This window comes from Fulvia fulva, chromosome 4, assembly GCF_020509005.1.
Source record: "Fulvia fulva chromosome 4, complete sequence".
Classification (NCBI taxonomy): domain Eukaryota; kingdom Fungi; phylum Ascomycota; class Dothideomycetes; order Mycosphaerellales; family Mycosphaerellaceae; genus Fulvia; species Fulvia fulva.
Window position 1 is genome coordinate 2221554 of NC_063015.1, and position 15463 is coordinate 2237016.

At 54.8% G+C, this 15463-nt stretch overlaps 9 protein-coding genes across 9 annotated transcripts; 7 read left to right on the forward strand and 2 right to left on the reverse strand.

Moving 5' to 3' along the window:
- Positions 1–124: 124 nt before the first annotated feature.
- Positions 125–627, forward strand: CLAFUR5_04446 (uncharacterized protein; the record flags this gene model as incomplete). Its single annotated transcript, XM_047903594.1, has 2 exons — positions 125–348; positions 402–627. The coding sequence occupies 2 exons, from the start codon at positions 125–127 to the stop codon at positions 625–627; spliced, it is 450 nt and encodes a 149-aa protein (XP_047760646.1).
- Positions 628–1402: 775 nt separating this feature from the next.
- CLAFUR5_04447 (uncharacterized protein) lies at positions 1403–2103 on the forward strand (the record flags this gene model as incomplete). Its single annotated transcript, XM_047903595.1, has 2 exons — positions 1403–1560; positions 1617–2103. The coding sequence occupies 2 exons, from the start codon at positions 1403–1405 to the stop codon at positions 2101–2103; spliced, it is 645 nt and encodes a 214-aa protein (XP_047760647.1).
- Positions 2104–3118: 1015 nt separating this feature from the next.
- On the forward strand, positions 3119–3589 carry CLAFUR5_04448 (uncharacterized protein; the record flags this gene model as incomplete). Its single annotated transcript, XM_047903596.1, has 1 exon — positions 3119–3589. The coding sequence occupies one exon, from the start codon at positions 3119–3121 to the stop codon at positions 3587–3589; it is 471 nt and encodes a 156-aa protein (XP_047760627.1).
- Positions 3590–3820: 231 nt separating this feature from the next.
- Positions 3821–4462, reverse strand: CLAFUR5_04449 (uncharacterized protein; the record flags this gene model as incomplete). The annotated part of the gene is made up of 2 exons (XM_047903597.1): positions 3821–3994; positions 4055–4462. The coding sequence occupies 2 exons, from the start codon at positions 4460–4462 to the stop codon at positions 3821–3823; spliced, it is 582 nt and encodes a 193-aa protein (XP_047760645.1).
- An 865-nt stretch (positions 4463–5327) lies between these two features.
- CLAFUR5_04450 (Beta-glucuronidase) lies at positions 5328–7031 on the forward strand (the record flags this gene model as incomplete). Its single annotated transcript, XM_047903598.1, has 2 exons — positions 5328–5469; positions 5623–7031. The coding sequence occupies 2 exons, from the start codon at positions 5328–5330 to the stop codon at positions 7029–7031; spliced, it is 1551 nt and encodes a 516-aa protein (XP_047761037.1).
- Positions 7032–7841: 810 nt separating this feature from the next.
- Positions 7842–8947, forward strand: CLAFUR5_04451 (uncharacterized protein; the record flags this gene model as incomplete). Its single annotated transcript, XM_047903599.1, has 2 exons — positions 7842–8360; positions 8414–8947. The coding sequence occupies 2 exons, from the start codon at positions 7842–7844 to the stop codon at positions 8945–8947; spliced, it is 1053 nt and encodes a 350-aa protein (XP_047760491.1).
- A 2938-nt stretch (positions 8948–11885) lies between these two features.
- Positions 11886–13130, reverse strand: CLAFUR5_04452 (RNA-binding protein rnp24; the record flags this gene model as incomplete). Its single annotated transcript, XM_047903600.1, has 1 exon — positions 11886–13130. One exon carries the CDS (start codon positions 13128–13130, stop codon positions 11886–11888), a length of 1245 nt encoding a protein of 414 aa, XP_047761039.1.
- A 329-nt stretch (positions 13131–13459) lies between these two features.
- CLAFUR5_04453 (uncharacterized protein) lies at positions 13460–14676 on the forward strand (the record flags this gene model as incomplete). Its single annotated transcript, XM_047903601.1, has 2 exons — positions 13460–13698; positions 13761–14676. 2 exons carry the CDS (start codon positions 13460–13462, stop codon positions 14674–14676), a joined length of 1155 nt encoding a protein of 384 aa, XP_047761038.1.
- A 186-nt stretch (positions 14677–14862) lies between these two features.
- Positions 14863–15333, forward strand: CLAFUR5_04454 (uncharacterized protein; the record flags this gene model as incomplete). Its single annotated transcript, XM_047903602.1, has 1 exon — positions 14863–15333. One exon carries the CDS (start codon positions 14863–14865, stop codon positions 15331–15333), a length of 471 nt encoding a protein of 156 aa, XP_047761025.1.
- Between the last annotated feature and the right edge of the window lie 130 nt (positions 15334–15463).

The following is a 15463-nucleotide window of genomic DNA, read 5'->3' on the forward strand; positions in this document are numbered from 1 at the left end:
TAGCATAGTACTGTTTGTTGTGCTTCACGAACTGTATTAAATGATGATCAGGCATTCGCAGGCTTGCAGACCGACGTTCCTGTTGATCCTCTCAGGACACTACGTCATTCAGCCAAGATGTGGTATGTTGACATGTGTGTACGCTTTTACCTTTACGCTACGACAATATCACCATATAATGTCGTCGACATCCCCAGGGGTGCTGCTCTACTGTCGTGGCTTACCGATAGTCGACGAGAGCCAGCACCAGGTCCTCTGCAAATTCTTGCTGAACAAGCCGAGGGCCAATGCCAGCAACATCGATGCAAGCGTCTACGTGCCGATGGGCGAGCACGGCATCACATTTGGGTATGCGATATTTGCCACCTGCCCGGACCAGTCTATACTCATGACTTGGATAGAGCCGCTGTTGTACGCCTGGGTGCTGCTTCGGAGGCACAGCAAGTAATTGATCTTTGGAGCGGCACGCCACTGAATGCACAACACAGGATGTTCATTGATAGAGCCGATGGGTCCTTCCGATGCAGAGAAATGCGAGATGCTGGACTTATCGATATGGCAAGGGTGGAGGCGTTACTGCCTCTTAGCTTCGCGATCGCGGAGTCCCCGACTGAGCAGGACGGTTGAAGGACGGCGAGTAGATGGTGCATTGGGTGGCATGGCATGCTCGTGCGATGCCTGACGAGTGTGATGAGGCGTGGTGCGTGGTGTTTGGCCTGGGGACGTGGCCGATGGACAGCGGACCCATCTTGGAACGTAAACCCGCAGCCGTATGATAGATGACGCAGAGACATGCTGTCCTTATTATGTGGTCGATGTGTTGACGCAGTTCACCAGCGGAAAGTGTCGGGAGGCGGCGGGAGGCGCCAAGACGTGGTGGTTCCAAGGACGCAATGTACCTCTCGTCAAACCACATCCACCTGTTCTGACACCCGCCAGCCGACATGTGTCGTCCTGGCAGCAAGCTCCTCGATTGGCTGTGATAGGTGTCAACAGCTGCGAGCATACACGTTCATCAGCTGTCTTGACAGCGCCAACGCATCGATGCAATGCGGCCCAATCGGCAATACCACAGGCCTGCAGCTATCCCACCGCCAGTAGTAAGCGTTGACGCAGACGACGAGCCTATATGGAGACACGCGAACAGACTATGCAGACACCTAACTAGCAGTCCCGCTGGCCGCTCGAGGCCATGACCACCATGCGTCGTCCCTCACCACCCTCTCCGACGCTCTTCTGCCCACATGCTGGCATCACGGCTAAGTAGGAACAAGCTCTCCTTTCCTCCTCCACCTCACCTGACCTCTTGAACACTCACTCATACCCTGTCCTCGGGAAGGACATCTGTTCCTTCGTAGCAAAGTCTATCTTGGCCGCGACTTGAGGGAGCAGACCACTGTCCATGGTTGGGCTTTCCATGGCCAGTGGACCGCCAGTACCAGAGGCCAATTGTGCCATATGTGGAGCGCCTCCATTCCCCGAATGCCCCCATGAAGGCCAAAGCCTGGAGAAGGCGCTCAATCAAGCCTTTGAGAGGTGGAGTGGATGGCAGACCATAAGGTATGGTAATGATCGCCAAAGCTGGTCGTACGGAGCTTGCTGACTCTGCGGCACAGAGACTGGGTTCTGAACCATGCCCGAAATCAGATCATCTCGACGTTCCACGCTCTGCGAGCCATGAGAATTGAGGCGCATCACAATTACCTTCAGACACTGCCCTACTACACCCTGTTCCACAAATACAGCGGCCGACCACCCCTCCAGCCGGCACAGCTCCAGCTGATCCACTCGCAAATACAACAAGCGAATAACATCCTGCAGCAAGGCATCGACCAGGATTGGAGAACATCATGCTTGAGATACCCAGAGGTACTGGACTATTACTTCAGTCTGGTGAGGTATGACTATCCTAGCGACAAGGAAGAGGTGATACAAGATCCACGGTTTGGTCCACCGCCGGGAAGGCCAGCACGAGTGAAGGACAGTAGGCGGGACAGCGTGGAGCCGGTTGTGAAAGATCATCGCAAAAGAGACAGGCGGGGAAGCAGGGGCGGTAGGACACCACCTCCGGAGGCTCCCATGCCTTACCGTGGTTATCGATAGCCAGCGAGGAAAGCAGCTTAGGAGGTGAGACGCACTTGACGGCAGATGTCGTGACGAGTCGCCGAAGAGTTGAGTAAAGATGTTCTCGCTGTATGCTGGGACCAAACGCTGCCGTGAGCCTGCGTGGCGCTGGGCATCGGTGCAGGAATGCGTCACACGAGCGGAACAGTCCAGAGACCAACGGACCAAGGGCTGTCGACAAAGTTCATCGCCGGGCAGTTCAAGCAATGATGGTTTCCACGAAGGTAGACGACACGCCCCGGTAACGAACTTTGTCCACAGCCCTTGGACCTCACTGCACAACCCCGTGTTCCAAAGGACGATGCCAATTCCACAAAGTATGAAGAGCTTCGAACGTTGCTTTGAGGATACGAGCGCGATTTTGAATCTGCAGCGTTCTAGCGTGCGACTACACTTCTGCTCAGAGCCTTGCATAGCGTGCGGATAGCATTCAGCCGGCGGCGCTCTAGCCTTGTGATACTTTCAGGGCAGCGAATGTACAGATTGTGACTTGTGTACATACTGTAAACCGACATGCAATTTCTCTACACTGAACATGCACGCACTACTGTACAGAGAAGTGCATGCGTCCGATGATGATGGCTGAAAAGCAAAGACCTGCATTGAGCTCAGGCGTAAGTACCTAGGTACAGTCAGGGTGAAGTCAAAGCACCATCACTCAGTGATAAGTCGATCGAAAGCGCAGACCGACGATGGTGGGGTCGAGGTGACGAAGCGCTTCTGGGCCAACCCTGGTAGAATCATTAGCTGAAGCGCATCTGCATGCTATCGCCATGTGAACGCGTCTCGAGTTGTATACATTACGACGTGGTTGGTTGTGGCACTGTCAGTCTCCATGTTCATAGAAAACCGACCAGAAGACTGACGACTGCTGCAAACACCTCAACAAGCCGACTGCGCCTTCTTCCGTCGAACACCATCGTACCTACCCGACCCTTTATCAGCAACAAATTAACCCCCAAACCTAAATTCAACCACGCTACGATCAAGCACCATGCCTCGCCTCTCGAGACAAGACTTTCTCTCCTACATCCGCAGCTTCAACACCCGCTCCTACGAACACCAACACACCTTCTACGCGCCCGACATCACCATGACCCTACCAGACCCGGCTGTTCCTATCCTCCGCGGCCCCGAAGCCATTTCAAAACACTATGCGCAAGTCCACAGAGTTGCAGAGGAAACGGTCGTGTCGATGGTTGTCGTGACAGAGTATGATCACGTCTTCTTCGAAATGGAGGTGTACTTCAAGTACGTCGTCGACACCGATAAAGATGTCCATGGTACGACTGTCCAGGAGGGTGATGTGTTCAAGGTGACTGTTTGGGCGCTGTATGTGATCGATGAGGCAGGCAAAATGCGGAGTATTAGGTGTAATCTATGGGAGGAGAAGATGCTCGGGCAGTTTGAGATGGGGCCGTTGATTGAGGAGAGTAGGTCGAGAGCGCAGGTGGATTTGAGATGATGCAGCCTGGCCTGGATGTGAGTTAGCTTGTGGTGACCGCGAGGGAGTCCTGATGCGACAGATGTGGCGTATGACATGTTGCGAGATCTGGTGTCTCATCTATGCCATTACTTCGTACTCTATGCTCTTGGGTATCGCTAAGACACGTGCCGTTGCGCACGTGCCCATGTCTTCGGGAAGGATTGGAATCAGCTCGATGGAGCCATCGTCTCGTGCACAAGCCCATCAAGGCTATCTAGGATCCGGAATAGCCTCGTAGTCGTCCTCGCTGGGTAGGAAGTACGCAGCGGAGCAGACGCCGAGCGCGTTGATGACCAGAACTGTCCAGCTCACGGTGCACAGAACAAAGGACTTGTCGAGCTCCCACCCAACGAAGAACCGGGAATCTGTCTCATAAAGATGTGCCTGGCGCTACGTTAGTATACCCCATGGGCCTATATCTCTTCATTGCGAGCGCACACTTACTACGAGTGCCATTGCAATGATCTGTCCAGCTGCCACAGCAGATAATAGTCCAGCTATCATCTTCCATCCTGCTTCTCTTGCGCCTCTCCCTCCCACCAGAACCGTAACGTACGCAACCACTACCGCCAACTCGAGCACGACACTGAAATTCATCAAGAAAGCCGTGCTTCGCCAGGCTGAACAGAAGCCTCGGTTCTCGCCATGGCAGTCTTCATACTGAGGGAACTTCGTGCACTGGCCCGTGATCGAGCTACACCGTTTGTGTAGGCCGTAAGATACGCGGATGGGGTCGTGGTCGGTCGGCGAGGTGTAGGTCACCCAGTTTGGCAGTGCCATGGCGGCTATCGTACATGCAACAGCGCCCAGGAACACCCACAGTGAGATGCCATACACGATCCGGCGCGTCATGGTATGCGTGAGACAGCGGTGAGGGGATTTGCTGGAATGGCGTGCTGCTGCTTGCGGATTGTGAGATGGTGCTGATCACTGCGATCGATGATGCTGCGCTGTTGTGATCGTCGTGTGCAGGCTGGCTTCAAGACGGAAAGGTTCAATGGTGATGATGGCCTGGTATGTACAGAACTACCGTATGCGTGATTTCGGCACGTCATGGCGCGAGGATGGCGTTGAGCTGCCAACGGTCCGAACCATGTCTCTCCGGCAGGAAGGGAGCAACCACCTTTCGAAGCGACAACCTTGAACGATCATCATCACGACATCTGATGTGAAGACTTCTTCGTCATCTTCAACAAGCGACATGAGACCATATGACGACCACGACCTCCAAAAGTAACACATGACGCGGGAAGGCTTGAGAGTCGAGATGTTCTGGATGGTCCAGAGCCGCCTTGCCATCCATCCTTCTTGGCAGCTTGTGTGCACTCGTACCGCGACTCACTACCTGCACAGTGCACTCCCGAGCCTTTCACAGTACGTACGCATGATCCTGGTCTTTCTTCCGATTCGCCTGTCGCCAAGATGCCATCTCTAGGCTTGTCATTCGTCCATCTGCAAGACGGCAGTGTCAGAGGCTTGCGGTATGGTTGATCGAAATGTCAATCTCTTCCCGCCGGCCCACATACGGGACGTTGGTTATGCGCGCAGCCGCCTGACCAGTGCTCGGACTGGCTGCGAACGGAAAAGCGTCCGGATCGACCAGAGCTAGACTTACGGCGCCGTTCCTGGTATGAGGCTATGAGCGTTATACGAATGTATAATCACAATCGCGCGCCCCTTCTCCGTCAAGGTAGGAGTCTCCTTCACAGACCTCGCTATGTGGTCTCCATTATTATTGTTGCCCATCGGGGCATCGCTGACATACCAGTCACCATTGATTGTCGAAAGACAGAACCCGGCATTCACGATATCAGTCGCACAAAATACTCCCAATGGCGTATCAGACATTGTTGACAAAGGTATGACCGAGAAGTTATCGAGCAGTGGTCACAACATTGCTACCTTGCATGCTCTCGATGCTGTGTGATCACTTGCTTCGTGCCGGTAGCAAGATCAACTACAAGAGCCTTATGCACACCCTTGTACATGGCTAACTCGCTGGTCAACAACAGGCTTCCCTGCCTTCGCCATGTCAGGCCATTCTTTCCACGAATATACCGGAACGAAGGCCAATCCCAATGTGTTTAGTCGCAACCTATTGCAATCGATATCTGATAGAACTGGCCAGCCGGTCCATATTCGAGTGGGAGGCACGTCAGCCGATTTCGCGAGATACTCGCCGACACAGACCCAGCCGATAGTCTTTCCTCCAGGTTACACTCCTGGCGCTATACCAAAGGGAATGACCATTGGACCATCCTGGTTCGAAGGCTTTGCGAACTTCCCAAACGTGAGGTGGACGTTCATGTCAAAGCTAGCCAACTATGGCCGAGACCAGTCAGCTCAAGATACCGTGACTGTGGTCAGGCAGGCTCTCAGAAACATTCCCAGCGGCAATCTCGATGCACTTGAAGTTGGCAATGAGATCGGTTACTACCCATGCGCCAACCGCGATTGCACTTACAACATGCCGGCTTACATCAACGAGTGGAGAGCTGTGTCAGGTGCAATCGATTCTGCAGTTGGGGCCCAAAAATATCAGGCACCTGCGCTATATGGAAATGGCGGCATCTGGACCGTCGGCAACGCTTTCGACAAGGGTCAGAACTCCAAGGGCAACATCGTCTCAGCTGCGGTTCACCACTACATGGATGACAAGCCAGTCACAGTGGCACAGCTTCAGAGCAACTACATGAACCACACTCGCATCGCCAGGCAGCTTTCGCAATACTCGGCGCCCGTCAGCTACCTCAAGACCAATCAGCCAAACGTGCGTCTGCACCTTGCCGAGGACAACAGCAACACTTTCAGCAAGGACAATGCCGACGTGCTAGGCGTCTTCGGTTCCACCCTTTGGCTTGCAGACTACATGCTGTTTGCCTCGACCCTTGGGATTGCACGCCACAATATCCAGCAGAGTACTGGCTTCAGCTACTCCAGCTGGCGAGCAGTCAACTACGACGGTAAAGCAGCTGCAGTACTGCCACCATGGTACGCCCATCCTTTCGTCGCAGACGTCCTCGGAAACACTAATGATGTCCGAATTGCGGACCTCAAGCTCGGCAGAGACTTGTTCTCTGCCTACGGCATCTACAATGCAGGCACTGGCAAGATTCAGAAGATTGTCCTCATCAACCTGAAAGACTACGCCACGAGCCACGGCACCCGTCCATCGCAGACCGTCACCCTCAACGTCAACAACGCGAACTACAACAACAACGTTCGTGTTGAGAAGCTTACTGCACCTGACGCTCGCACCCAAGACGCCAGCAAGATTACCTGGAAGGGTACCTCTTGGACATTCGCAAGCCAGGGCAAGCCTGTGCAGGGCATATCCGACACCACTACCGTCCGAGCTTCGCGCGGACAATTCACGGTCACAGTGCCAGCCGCCCAGGCTGTGCTGCTGACTTTGACGTAGATGCTTTATGACGATCGAATGACATTGCATGAGGCAAGAGCGACAGACTTGCTATGATGAATGATAATGTCACGGCCATATGCAGCATGGTTGAGCTTTTCGTAATTCTGCATTGCACGTGATACGATCTTTGCATGCTGTACATAACAAACCCATACATATAAAGAGATGATTAATGGGATCTGTTCGATCAGTGATCGCCATGAAAGCATCGTCAACGCCGTTGACCACGTCCGCGCCTTGATGCATATGATTGCCAAACATGGGTATCATGAGCGAGTAGACGCGCGCACATGACTATGCTGTAACACTGGAGGCACATTTGCACTCTGAGCTGGTATAGCAATGCCCCTAGCACTGATCTATCGATTGCGGGTCACAAGTCTTCAACATTCCTCGAGGCGCTTGGCGGAATGTTGCCCACCCGCGTTGTAGCCATCCTAGCTCAGTGCATCATCACTCGCTCATCCACATATGCGAAGAGGACTGTCACCTTATGTTGGAACTGCTTCGGGGACATACTCTCCCGAGATCGCGTGTTCAAGAAAACCCGTGGTGATATGGCTGCTCGAGTTTGCTAAAGGCGTCCCTTTGTTCGAACGCGTCCGCCGAGCGGGAGCAGAATGCCAGGTAACAGTTCTGCTGAAAGCGGCCACGCATCACGAACGAGCCTCAATAGCAGCTTCAACGGTATACCTCCAAGGACCAGTCCCAGCATCAATGCAGTAGCAATGAACCTTGCTCCCTCTCATCATCTGCGAGCAACTGTCCTTTCTGCATTATCCCACACAATCAGCTTGCCTACCCAAGATGCGCTCCCAACTCTTTCTCTCCTGGCTTGCCATCGTCTCCATCGTTACGGCCCAAATCAGCAGATTCGACGAGGAGACCCCAGATGGGATCGAGGACCAGCCAGCTGTCCGACATGCCCTCGCTGATGAAGATGGCGACATTCCAGCTTTCTCTGACGATCAAGAGATCGATACCAGCCTTGATGGTTACGACCACGAATCTGTCGCGAGAGACCTCCGTGAGAACAACAGAGCGAAACGCGCGCCTCTTGACATCCGCGATACGCTTGCTGATGAAGCCATCAACATGATCCACGAGTATGGCCAGGGCGTTGACGTCAGCCTTGACGGCTACGACCATGATGCTGTCGCTCGTGATGTCGAAGACGGGCCGTTGGAGAATGTTGAGCGAGGACTTGGCTTCGAGGCTGCTAGGCGGCTGGGTCGCATGAAGCCGCACTATGTCCAGCATGGCGAGCGCGACGAAGAGGTCGAAATTGACGAGGATGGGGAGGATGATGGTCCGTGGGTTGATCTGGTTCGTATCTTCTTGCAGTTTTTGGCTTTCTTCTCCCTGCTGACGACTTTCAGGACGCGTATGATGAGGGAGACGTCGAGGAACGAGATGCAGACGACGAAGACGTGGGAGACGGGCTCAAGGATGAGGGTGATACTCCGCTGGTCACGTTTGAGCGCGATGTCGAGGATGAAGACCCGGGAGATGGTCTCGACGACGAGGGCGACACCCCACTTGTGACGCTTGAGCGTGATGTCGAAGACGAGGGAGACGATGCGCATGATGATATCGACACCTCGCTGGAGGGATATGACCATTCGTTACTGGACCGCGATTCAAGCTATGAGTATTATGATCCAGACGAAGCCTTCCACGACGGAGCGTATGACTCTGGCGATGCAGAATTGGGCAGCGAGCAGGTTGAAGAGCAGGACGAAGAGCAAGATGCTGCCGAGCAAGAGCGTGTGGTCCAGAAAGGACCACCCACCATGCGTAGACGAGGCCTTGTCGATGGAGATCAGGAGGCGGAGGAGGAGGATGATGATGCTGGCCTTTGGAGCGCGTGGTCAACGGTTCGGCGTTGGGTTGATGATTTGATGGACGGATAGTCCGGGCGTAACGAGAAGTGTAATTCTCGTAGGTTTCAGCTCAATCAAGGAGACTGTACGGCCAATTCTGTAGGTAATCAGACCAGCTTGGAGACATATACCAGTATTCCAACGCCTCACCATATCGTTCCTGCGAGCCATCCTTCCCACTGGACGCCGTAGCGTCTTCAACATCGCTGTCTGGTCATTCTGAGCGATGCACGCCCAGCAGCACTGAACACGTGCCAGCACATCCGTGTCGAGCACGAGACCATGCGCGCCATTGGAGTGTACTGGCCCCTTGATGCCGCTGCTAGAAGTGATTTGCCAGAAGTATTCCAATCGGTCGAAATCGTTGCGCAGGTTTGTGTCGATTCCAGATGAGCGGTCAAGCTCGCCAACCTTTTCGATAGCACGACGTGCATCATCGTAATTCGGGACCGCCAACCATTCCCATTTCATCGTCCGTACAGTACATTTCATTTCCAGCCGCTGACCTTATGCCACTCAGGATTCAGTACTCATCTCCTCGCTATCCTCGGCCCCTTCTACCACACTCTGGGCGCGATCGTAGTAGTCGATACCAAGCAGCAACCTGCACAGTTCGTCTCTCAGCTTCCTCAAGCATGAACTGCATGGCCTTCCGTGCGCGTTTGCGTATAGCACCCCATTCCGCTCGTCCCAGCCCAGGGGCTCAATTTGGCCGGCTTCGATTTCCTCGACCAGCAACGCTGGCAGCATAGGTAGCTGCAGACTCGACCCACAACATCTTGCAAAGGTAAAGTGGATCGTCAGCCAGAATCCGGCGTCGCTGTCGTCCATATGTACCTGCCACGGGACAATCGCGGATGGCCACACCGAGCGATGATCTGATGAAGCGGTGCTGTGCTCGGCATCGTGGGCTGTCTGTCCATGTTGGAGGGGGGCGCTGTACTCAGTGGAGACCAGGGTGTGGGTGGTAGTGAGAAGAAGGTTGATCTCTGGGTGATCCGAAGGAATCAGAGTTGAGCTTGGATCACTCCTCTGCACACGGACTGCCCAGGTGTCTTGGACTCCTCGCTCGGGCCCGACAGCCGGAACGCGTGCGGCACACTCTGATGTTGCTGTTGTAGGTGTTGTCCTTCATGTTCTGTGGGCTGCTGCGCACCTCTGTTCACCACAGGCGGGATTAACGTTTTGACAAAGCGCGGGCCGATCACGGCTGATCTTTGGTAATGAGCCACTTGTATCGTGCTCCTGGTTATTGTCCGATGCCAAACCTGCTTCATGCGCCCGCTGAGTGATGTAGGCCTGCCTTTACAGGAATCGACTCCGTAGTATCAAGCAGTCATATGTGAGACGGCGCTTCGGGCTCACACTTGGCACTGTCGTGGCTCCGAGGAATTGGCTATGCGAATATTGCCACTAATAAGCTGAAGCCATCCCCAAGGAGCATCTTCATGCATGATGCCTCCGAAGTAACATCGACCACGGTCATGTCGGATCCTCACCATCTCGCAAGCGTGTCGGAATATACGCCGCTCCGACAGCGAACATATCCTGGTCGGGAGAGGATTTACCCGCGCGCTTGCGAGATGCTGAGGATCCGACATGACCGTGGCCGATGTTATGCCTGTGCGAGAAGTTCCGTATGTCAGGAGGACGGAGACATACTTGACGATGACGGTGAGACATGGTCGCCACTTGCTCATTTCGATTCCAGAATTGTTCTTTAGCAGATCTTTGAGATTGGGCACCAAGTATGCTCGATCAGGAAGACGCTCAGTCACATGTTCGTAGAGGTGCATGCGGCTCATGCCACGCGAGCAGGGTGGCAGGAGCAAACCGTGGCCACCGCCTCGGCCTGATATGCTGATTCCGTTCTTGCAGGGCTCGGAAGTCGGTCTCGAAGCTGTGCTGGCTATACATGTCAACATCTGAAAGCGAGCGTAGAGTCGATACAGAGGTATCACGCTGGCCCTTTGAGGGACCGCCGCGCTGTCTCAGTCTGTCGATGGTTCTGTACATGAGACGACCAGCCAATACACCAACAATACAGGCTTCCACGGCAGACGAAGTCCCACATGGCCAGACCAGTACTGTCTGTGAAGAGTAGCCATCTAGGTGGTTGGCTGGACGATACCGAAGTGTTGAGTGCGCATGCGTGGGCTGAAGGCACGAGCTGCCCAGTGAGGCCAAGACAAGGCGGACAGGAACAAAGATGTCACGACCAGGTAGTCGGTCATCCCGACGATTGCTGGCCAAAAGCATTCCCTTCGAAGTTCCAAAGGAGAGACTCCAGCGGCTCCTAAAGCGATGGGCCCGAACTGGTCTCTGCGGCGAGCAGTACAATGTCGGGAGGACGGGACTGTCGACGATTCGTTGCTGCCGGCTTCGATTTGCTATCGTCTGGCTGTTCTCGAGACCTGGAACGGCGGTAGGCGTGCTCGGACGTCCACGCCCTAGCAAGAGCCGTGTAGATGAAGTGCTAGAGATGTGTGTCTCTGTCGAGCGACGACTCGGGGACATGGGAATCCAGGTCGCGTCATTACCGCATGTGATGACCGGGTGGATCACTGCGTCTGTGGTGAGGTCGCGAGCCCGATGGAAGTCACGGTGCAGAAGAAGTTGTCTGGTGTTGCTTGTTTGCCGATGTGTTCTTGCCATGAGGAAGTCGTGCGCCGAACGCGTGCAGGCCTGGCAAGAGCCAAGGGGAACCGCACTTCGGAGTCCAAGTGCTGACCGAAAGAACGACCACGGAGCAGGTTTACATGCATGCCGCAGTGTACATGTAGGCAGCATAGCCATGTCGATTCTGCGTCGCGCGGCCGTCCTGTCCTAGGCTGGGGAGATACGGAGCCAATGGTGCGGGCAAAGCATTGTCAAGTGAGAAGAGCAGGAGCTGTGCAAAGTGCCACTACAGACGATGATTCCGTAAAGGCAAGCGCTACACACGTCGGTGTCCAGATCACACTATACACTATTCGTCAAAGGTCATCTTGCTGCCAGCACCCGCAACGATCGCGGCCGACGCCCGCGGAGCTTGAGCGAGAGCTTTGCCGGGAGCCTTCGTCCTCGCATCGAACTTCTTCCTCCTGACCTCTTGTCGTTCATCCTTGCCCATCTTCTTGTACTTGTCGTTCTTCTGCTTCCGCGGGGCGTTCTCCCGTGCAGACGCTGCTTCCCGCGCGAGGCTCTCAATACTCTCCTCGCCACCAGCGACAGCATCGCCTTCGCCGTTTGGTGCTGCAGATCGCTGTTCCTTTGGCCCACCCTTGCCGTAGCGCTTTTGGTATCTGGTTTGTGCATCCTCTGCGAACTCGCACCGCATCGTCCTGCCGTTGTAGCGGTTGATAAACCACTTCCTGGGCTTGTGGTTCTTCCTCTTTGGCTTCTTCTTCCCTTCCTCATCATCGTCACTCTCATCGTCCTCGACATCCGACTCTTTGACATCCGACTCTTTCCACACAAAGCCCTTCACGGCATTCGTCGCACTTTCGATGTCCGCGAATGTGACCCATCCGAAACCCTTGCACTTGCCCGAGTCTTCGAATGTAGCTAGGAATACATCCTCTACCGTTCCAGCCTGCGCAAAGTGCTCTGATAGTTCGTCTTTGGTGATGTCGAAGCTCAAATTGCCCACAAATACTCTCTTGCTAGGTTCCTTGCCATTGATGCTGCCATCTGCCGCCACACCTTTCTCGACCTTTGGCTTCTCGGGTCTCCCTTCGAAGTTGTTCGCATTCTTGATGAGGACTTTTCTGCCTCCGCTCAGTCTCTCACTAAGGCCCAAGGCGATCTGCAAGACGGCCGGCGTGGTGAAGTCGACGTACGCGAAGCCCTTGTTCTGCTTCTGGTCATTGGTAGGCATGTGCACTCTCGTCACATCCTCGGCAGAAATGCCACCCTCTCTCAGCAGAAAGTCGCGAAGGCTTTCCTTGGTCGCGGTGAAGGGCAAATTGCCGATCCAGATGCCGTAATCGCTGCGCTTCGCAGGTTCGGCAGACTTGGACTTGGGCTTGTTGTCGCCCTCTTCATCCTGAATCTGGGCTGCTCTCGCAGGGTTGAGTGCGGGCTCTTCGGCAGGCTTCTTGGTCTTTGATTTCTTCTCCTTGCGCTTGGCTTTCTTCGACGGCGGTTCGGGCAAATTGACGTCGATCTCGAGTTCGTCTTCTGACTTGATGTCGCGCTTGCGCTTCTTCTCGACTTGTGGTGAGGACGACATGGTTGCTTTGAGTGGGTAGTATCAAATGTACCATGTGCGAATGTTGCAGCAGTACCTAACTACCTAGGTAGTTCACATGAAATTTTGGAGAGGGCCTCGCTAAGTCGGGACGCGCGCCTGAACGTGACTTTGCTGATTAACCCAAGCGTTCCATCATCCATGAGGACAGAGGACGTATCTTACCTCCTACCGCAGGCACGGTACAGCGACACCCTCCCTTCCCTTTAACCATCTCCTCTGCTTGTCACTTCTCCTCCGCTTCTCACCATCAACAACAAGATTCACCACTACCATACTATTCCCAATCGTCACCCACATTCGCAACACCCATGTCAGACTCCGAAGGTGTTGCACCACCACCACCGCGACCGCCGCCACCACCACCACCACCACATCCGACGACCGCGGGCAAGTCGATCGATGTGCCCAAGCCCAAGTACAAGTCATGGCGGAAGAAGTATCGCAAGATGCGCCACAACTTCGACGGCGTCCTGGACGAGAACAAGCGGCTGTTCAAGGACGAGCAGAAGCTGGAGGGTATCGCGCGCAGGCTGCGTGAAGAGCTCGAGTACGTCGCGTCCCGGTGCACTACTTCTACGCTGCGACCACACCTGCTGACCTTGTTCTTAGTGACTTGCGCGATCTGTTGCTGGACCTCAACCAGAACCCCGCGCTACCCACGTCCATGCGCTACAACATCAACACCGACCAGAACAACACCGACATCGCTACCATTCGCGACGTCGTTGACGATAACATTACGCCGCAGGCTGCCAACGAGACCCTTGCCGACTACAAGAGCGCCGTGCAGCGTGGCCAGATCCCGCCCATGGATCTCAACGTCATCAGAGCTCAGCTAGACAAGAAGCTGGCAGCCCAAGGTGTTGACAAGCTGGAAGAGATCGAGTCCTCCACCTCGCATCCTGTTCCGACGGACCCCATGATGGATTACCTAATGGGACCCAACCCGCCTGGCTACTATACAACTGAGGAGGAAGATGCTCGTCTGCTGCGTCTCGATGCGCAGCTCGGCGATTTGCCCAGCCTGGAACGCGCAATCAAGAAAGAGCAGGAAGGATCTAACGAGCCGCTACACTGGGCGGAAATGACTCCCAGAGAGATGGAAAGACAGGCCGAACTGCACAATCCTCAGTCCCAACACAATTGGCTCAAGTTACATGCGAAGGGTACCGGAGCCGATGTCGATGACACCGAAAGTCTGGCGTCACACGACACGAAGCCTACAGTTGCCCGAGGCGGGAAAGGCAAGAAGCGTGACTTGGCGCAGCAGGTCGGCGATCGTGCTGTCGGTAGAGCAAGGGATGGCAACAGTCCAGGTGCTGCGAGCGGCGTTGGAGATGAAGACTATGGCTTTATCGACGATCACCCACAAGGGAGCGCCAAAAAGCGAAAAGCAAAAGACGAAGATGGTGCCTATCGCGTCAAGGGCGGCAAGTCTGGCGGTGGGAATGCTAAGGGCAAGAGGAAGCGCACGACTGGTGACGATGGCGCCGTCAGCGCGAAAAAGCCAAAGGTTGATGAGTAGGGCTCGAACACGCCAGTACAAACCGTGCAGGACTTAGACGTGCAGAGGCTGGAGGCGGATGGGTCATCGTACAATGTTGAGCCCAGCAACCCCTCAACACCTCGGCCAAGGGGTCCGCGGCTGAGGTGGTCTACCGAGGAGGACATACGTATTGTCGATGCGCACCGCCGGGGCATGACGAGCAACATGATCTACCAAGCCTGCTTCGTGCACACGCACCGCGCCGAGTCGACGGTCCAATGGCGTGTCCGGTGCTGTGTGGAAAAAGGCTTGTTGACCGAAGCAGAGTACAACGCAAATTTGACAGCAAATAGCAAGTCCCCGAATACGATTACCTCACAGCCTTACGACACTTCTAAGGCCTCCGTACTCAGCGCTTCAACCGAACCCAAGCCGAAACGAACGGGAGGACATCAAGGGTCAACGTATTGGTCCGCTGATGAGGACAACATTGTGGTATCCACAGACACTCAGGGTCTGGGGCCTAAAGAGACCTGGCGAACCTACTTCTCTCAGAACCGCACTTACGCTGCGGTGAGGAAGAAACACGACTACTTGAGAAGAAAAGGCCGGCTACTCAGTGACAGAAACCGAAGAGCCCCGATGGCACACCCCAGAGCTTGGGTCTCGGAGTCGATGGCACAGAAGGAAGTGTAGTACACTCGCTCCAACACAACGGAGCATGCTACACTGTCGCCACCCGTTAATGATGTTCTGGATGAGGAGTGGCAGAGGCTGGGTTGTGAAATCTGGACTTGGAGCCCGAATGCAAACGCACAGGAGCATG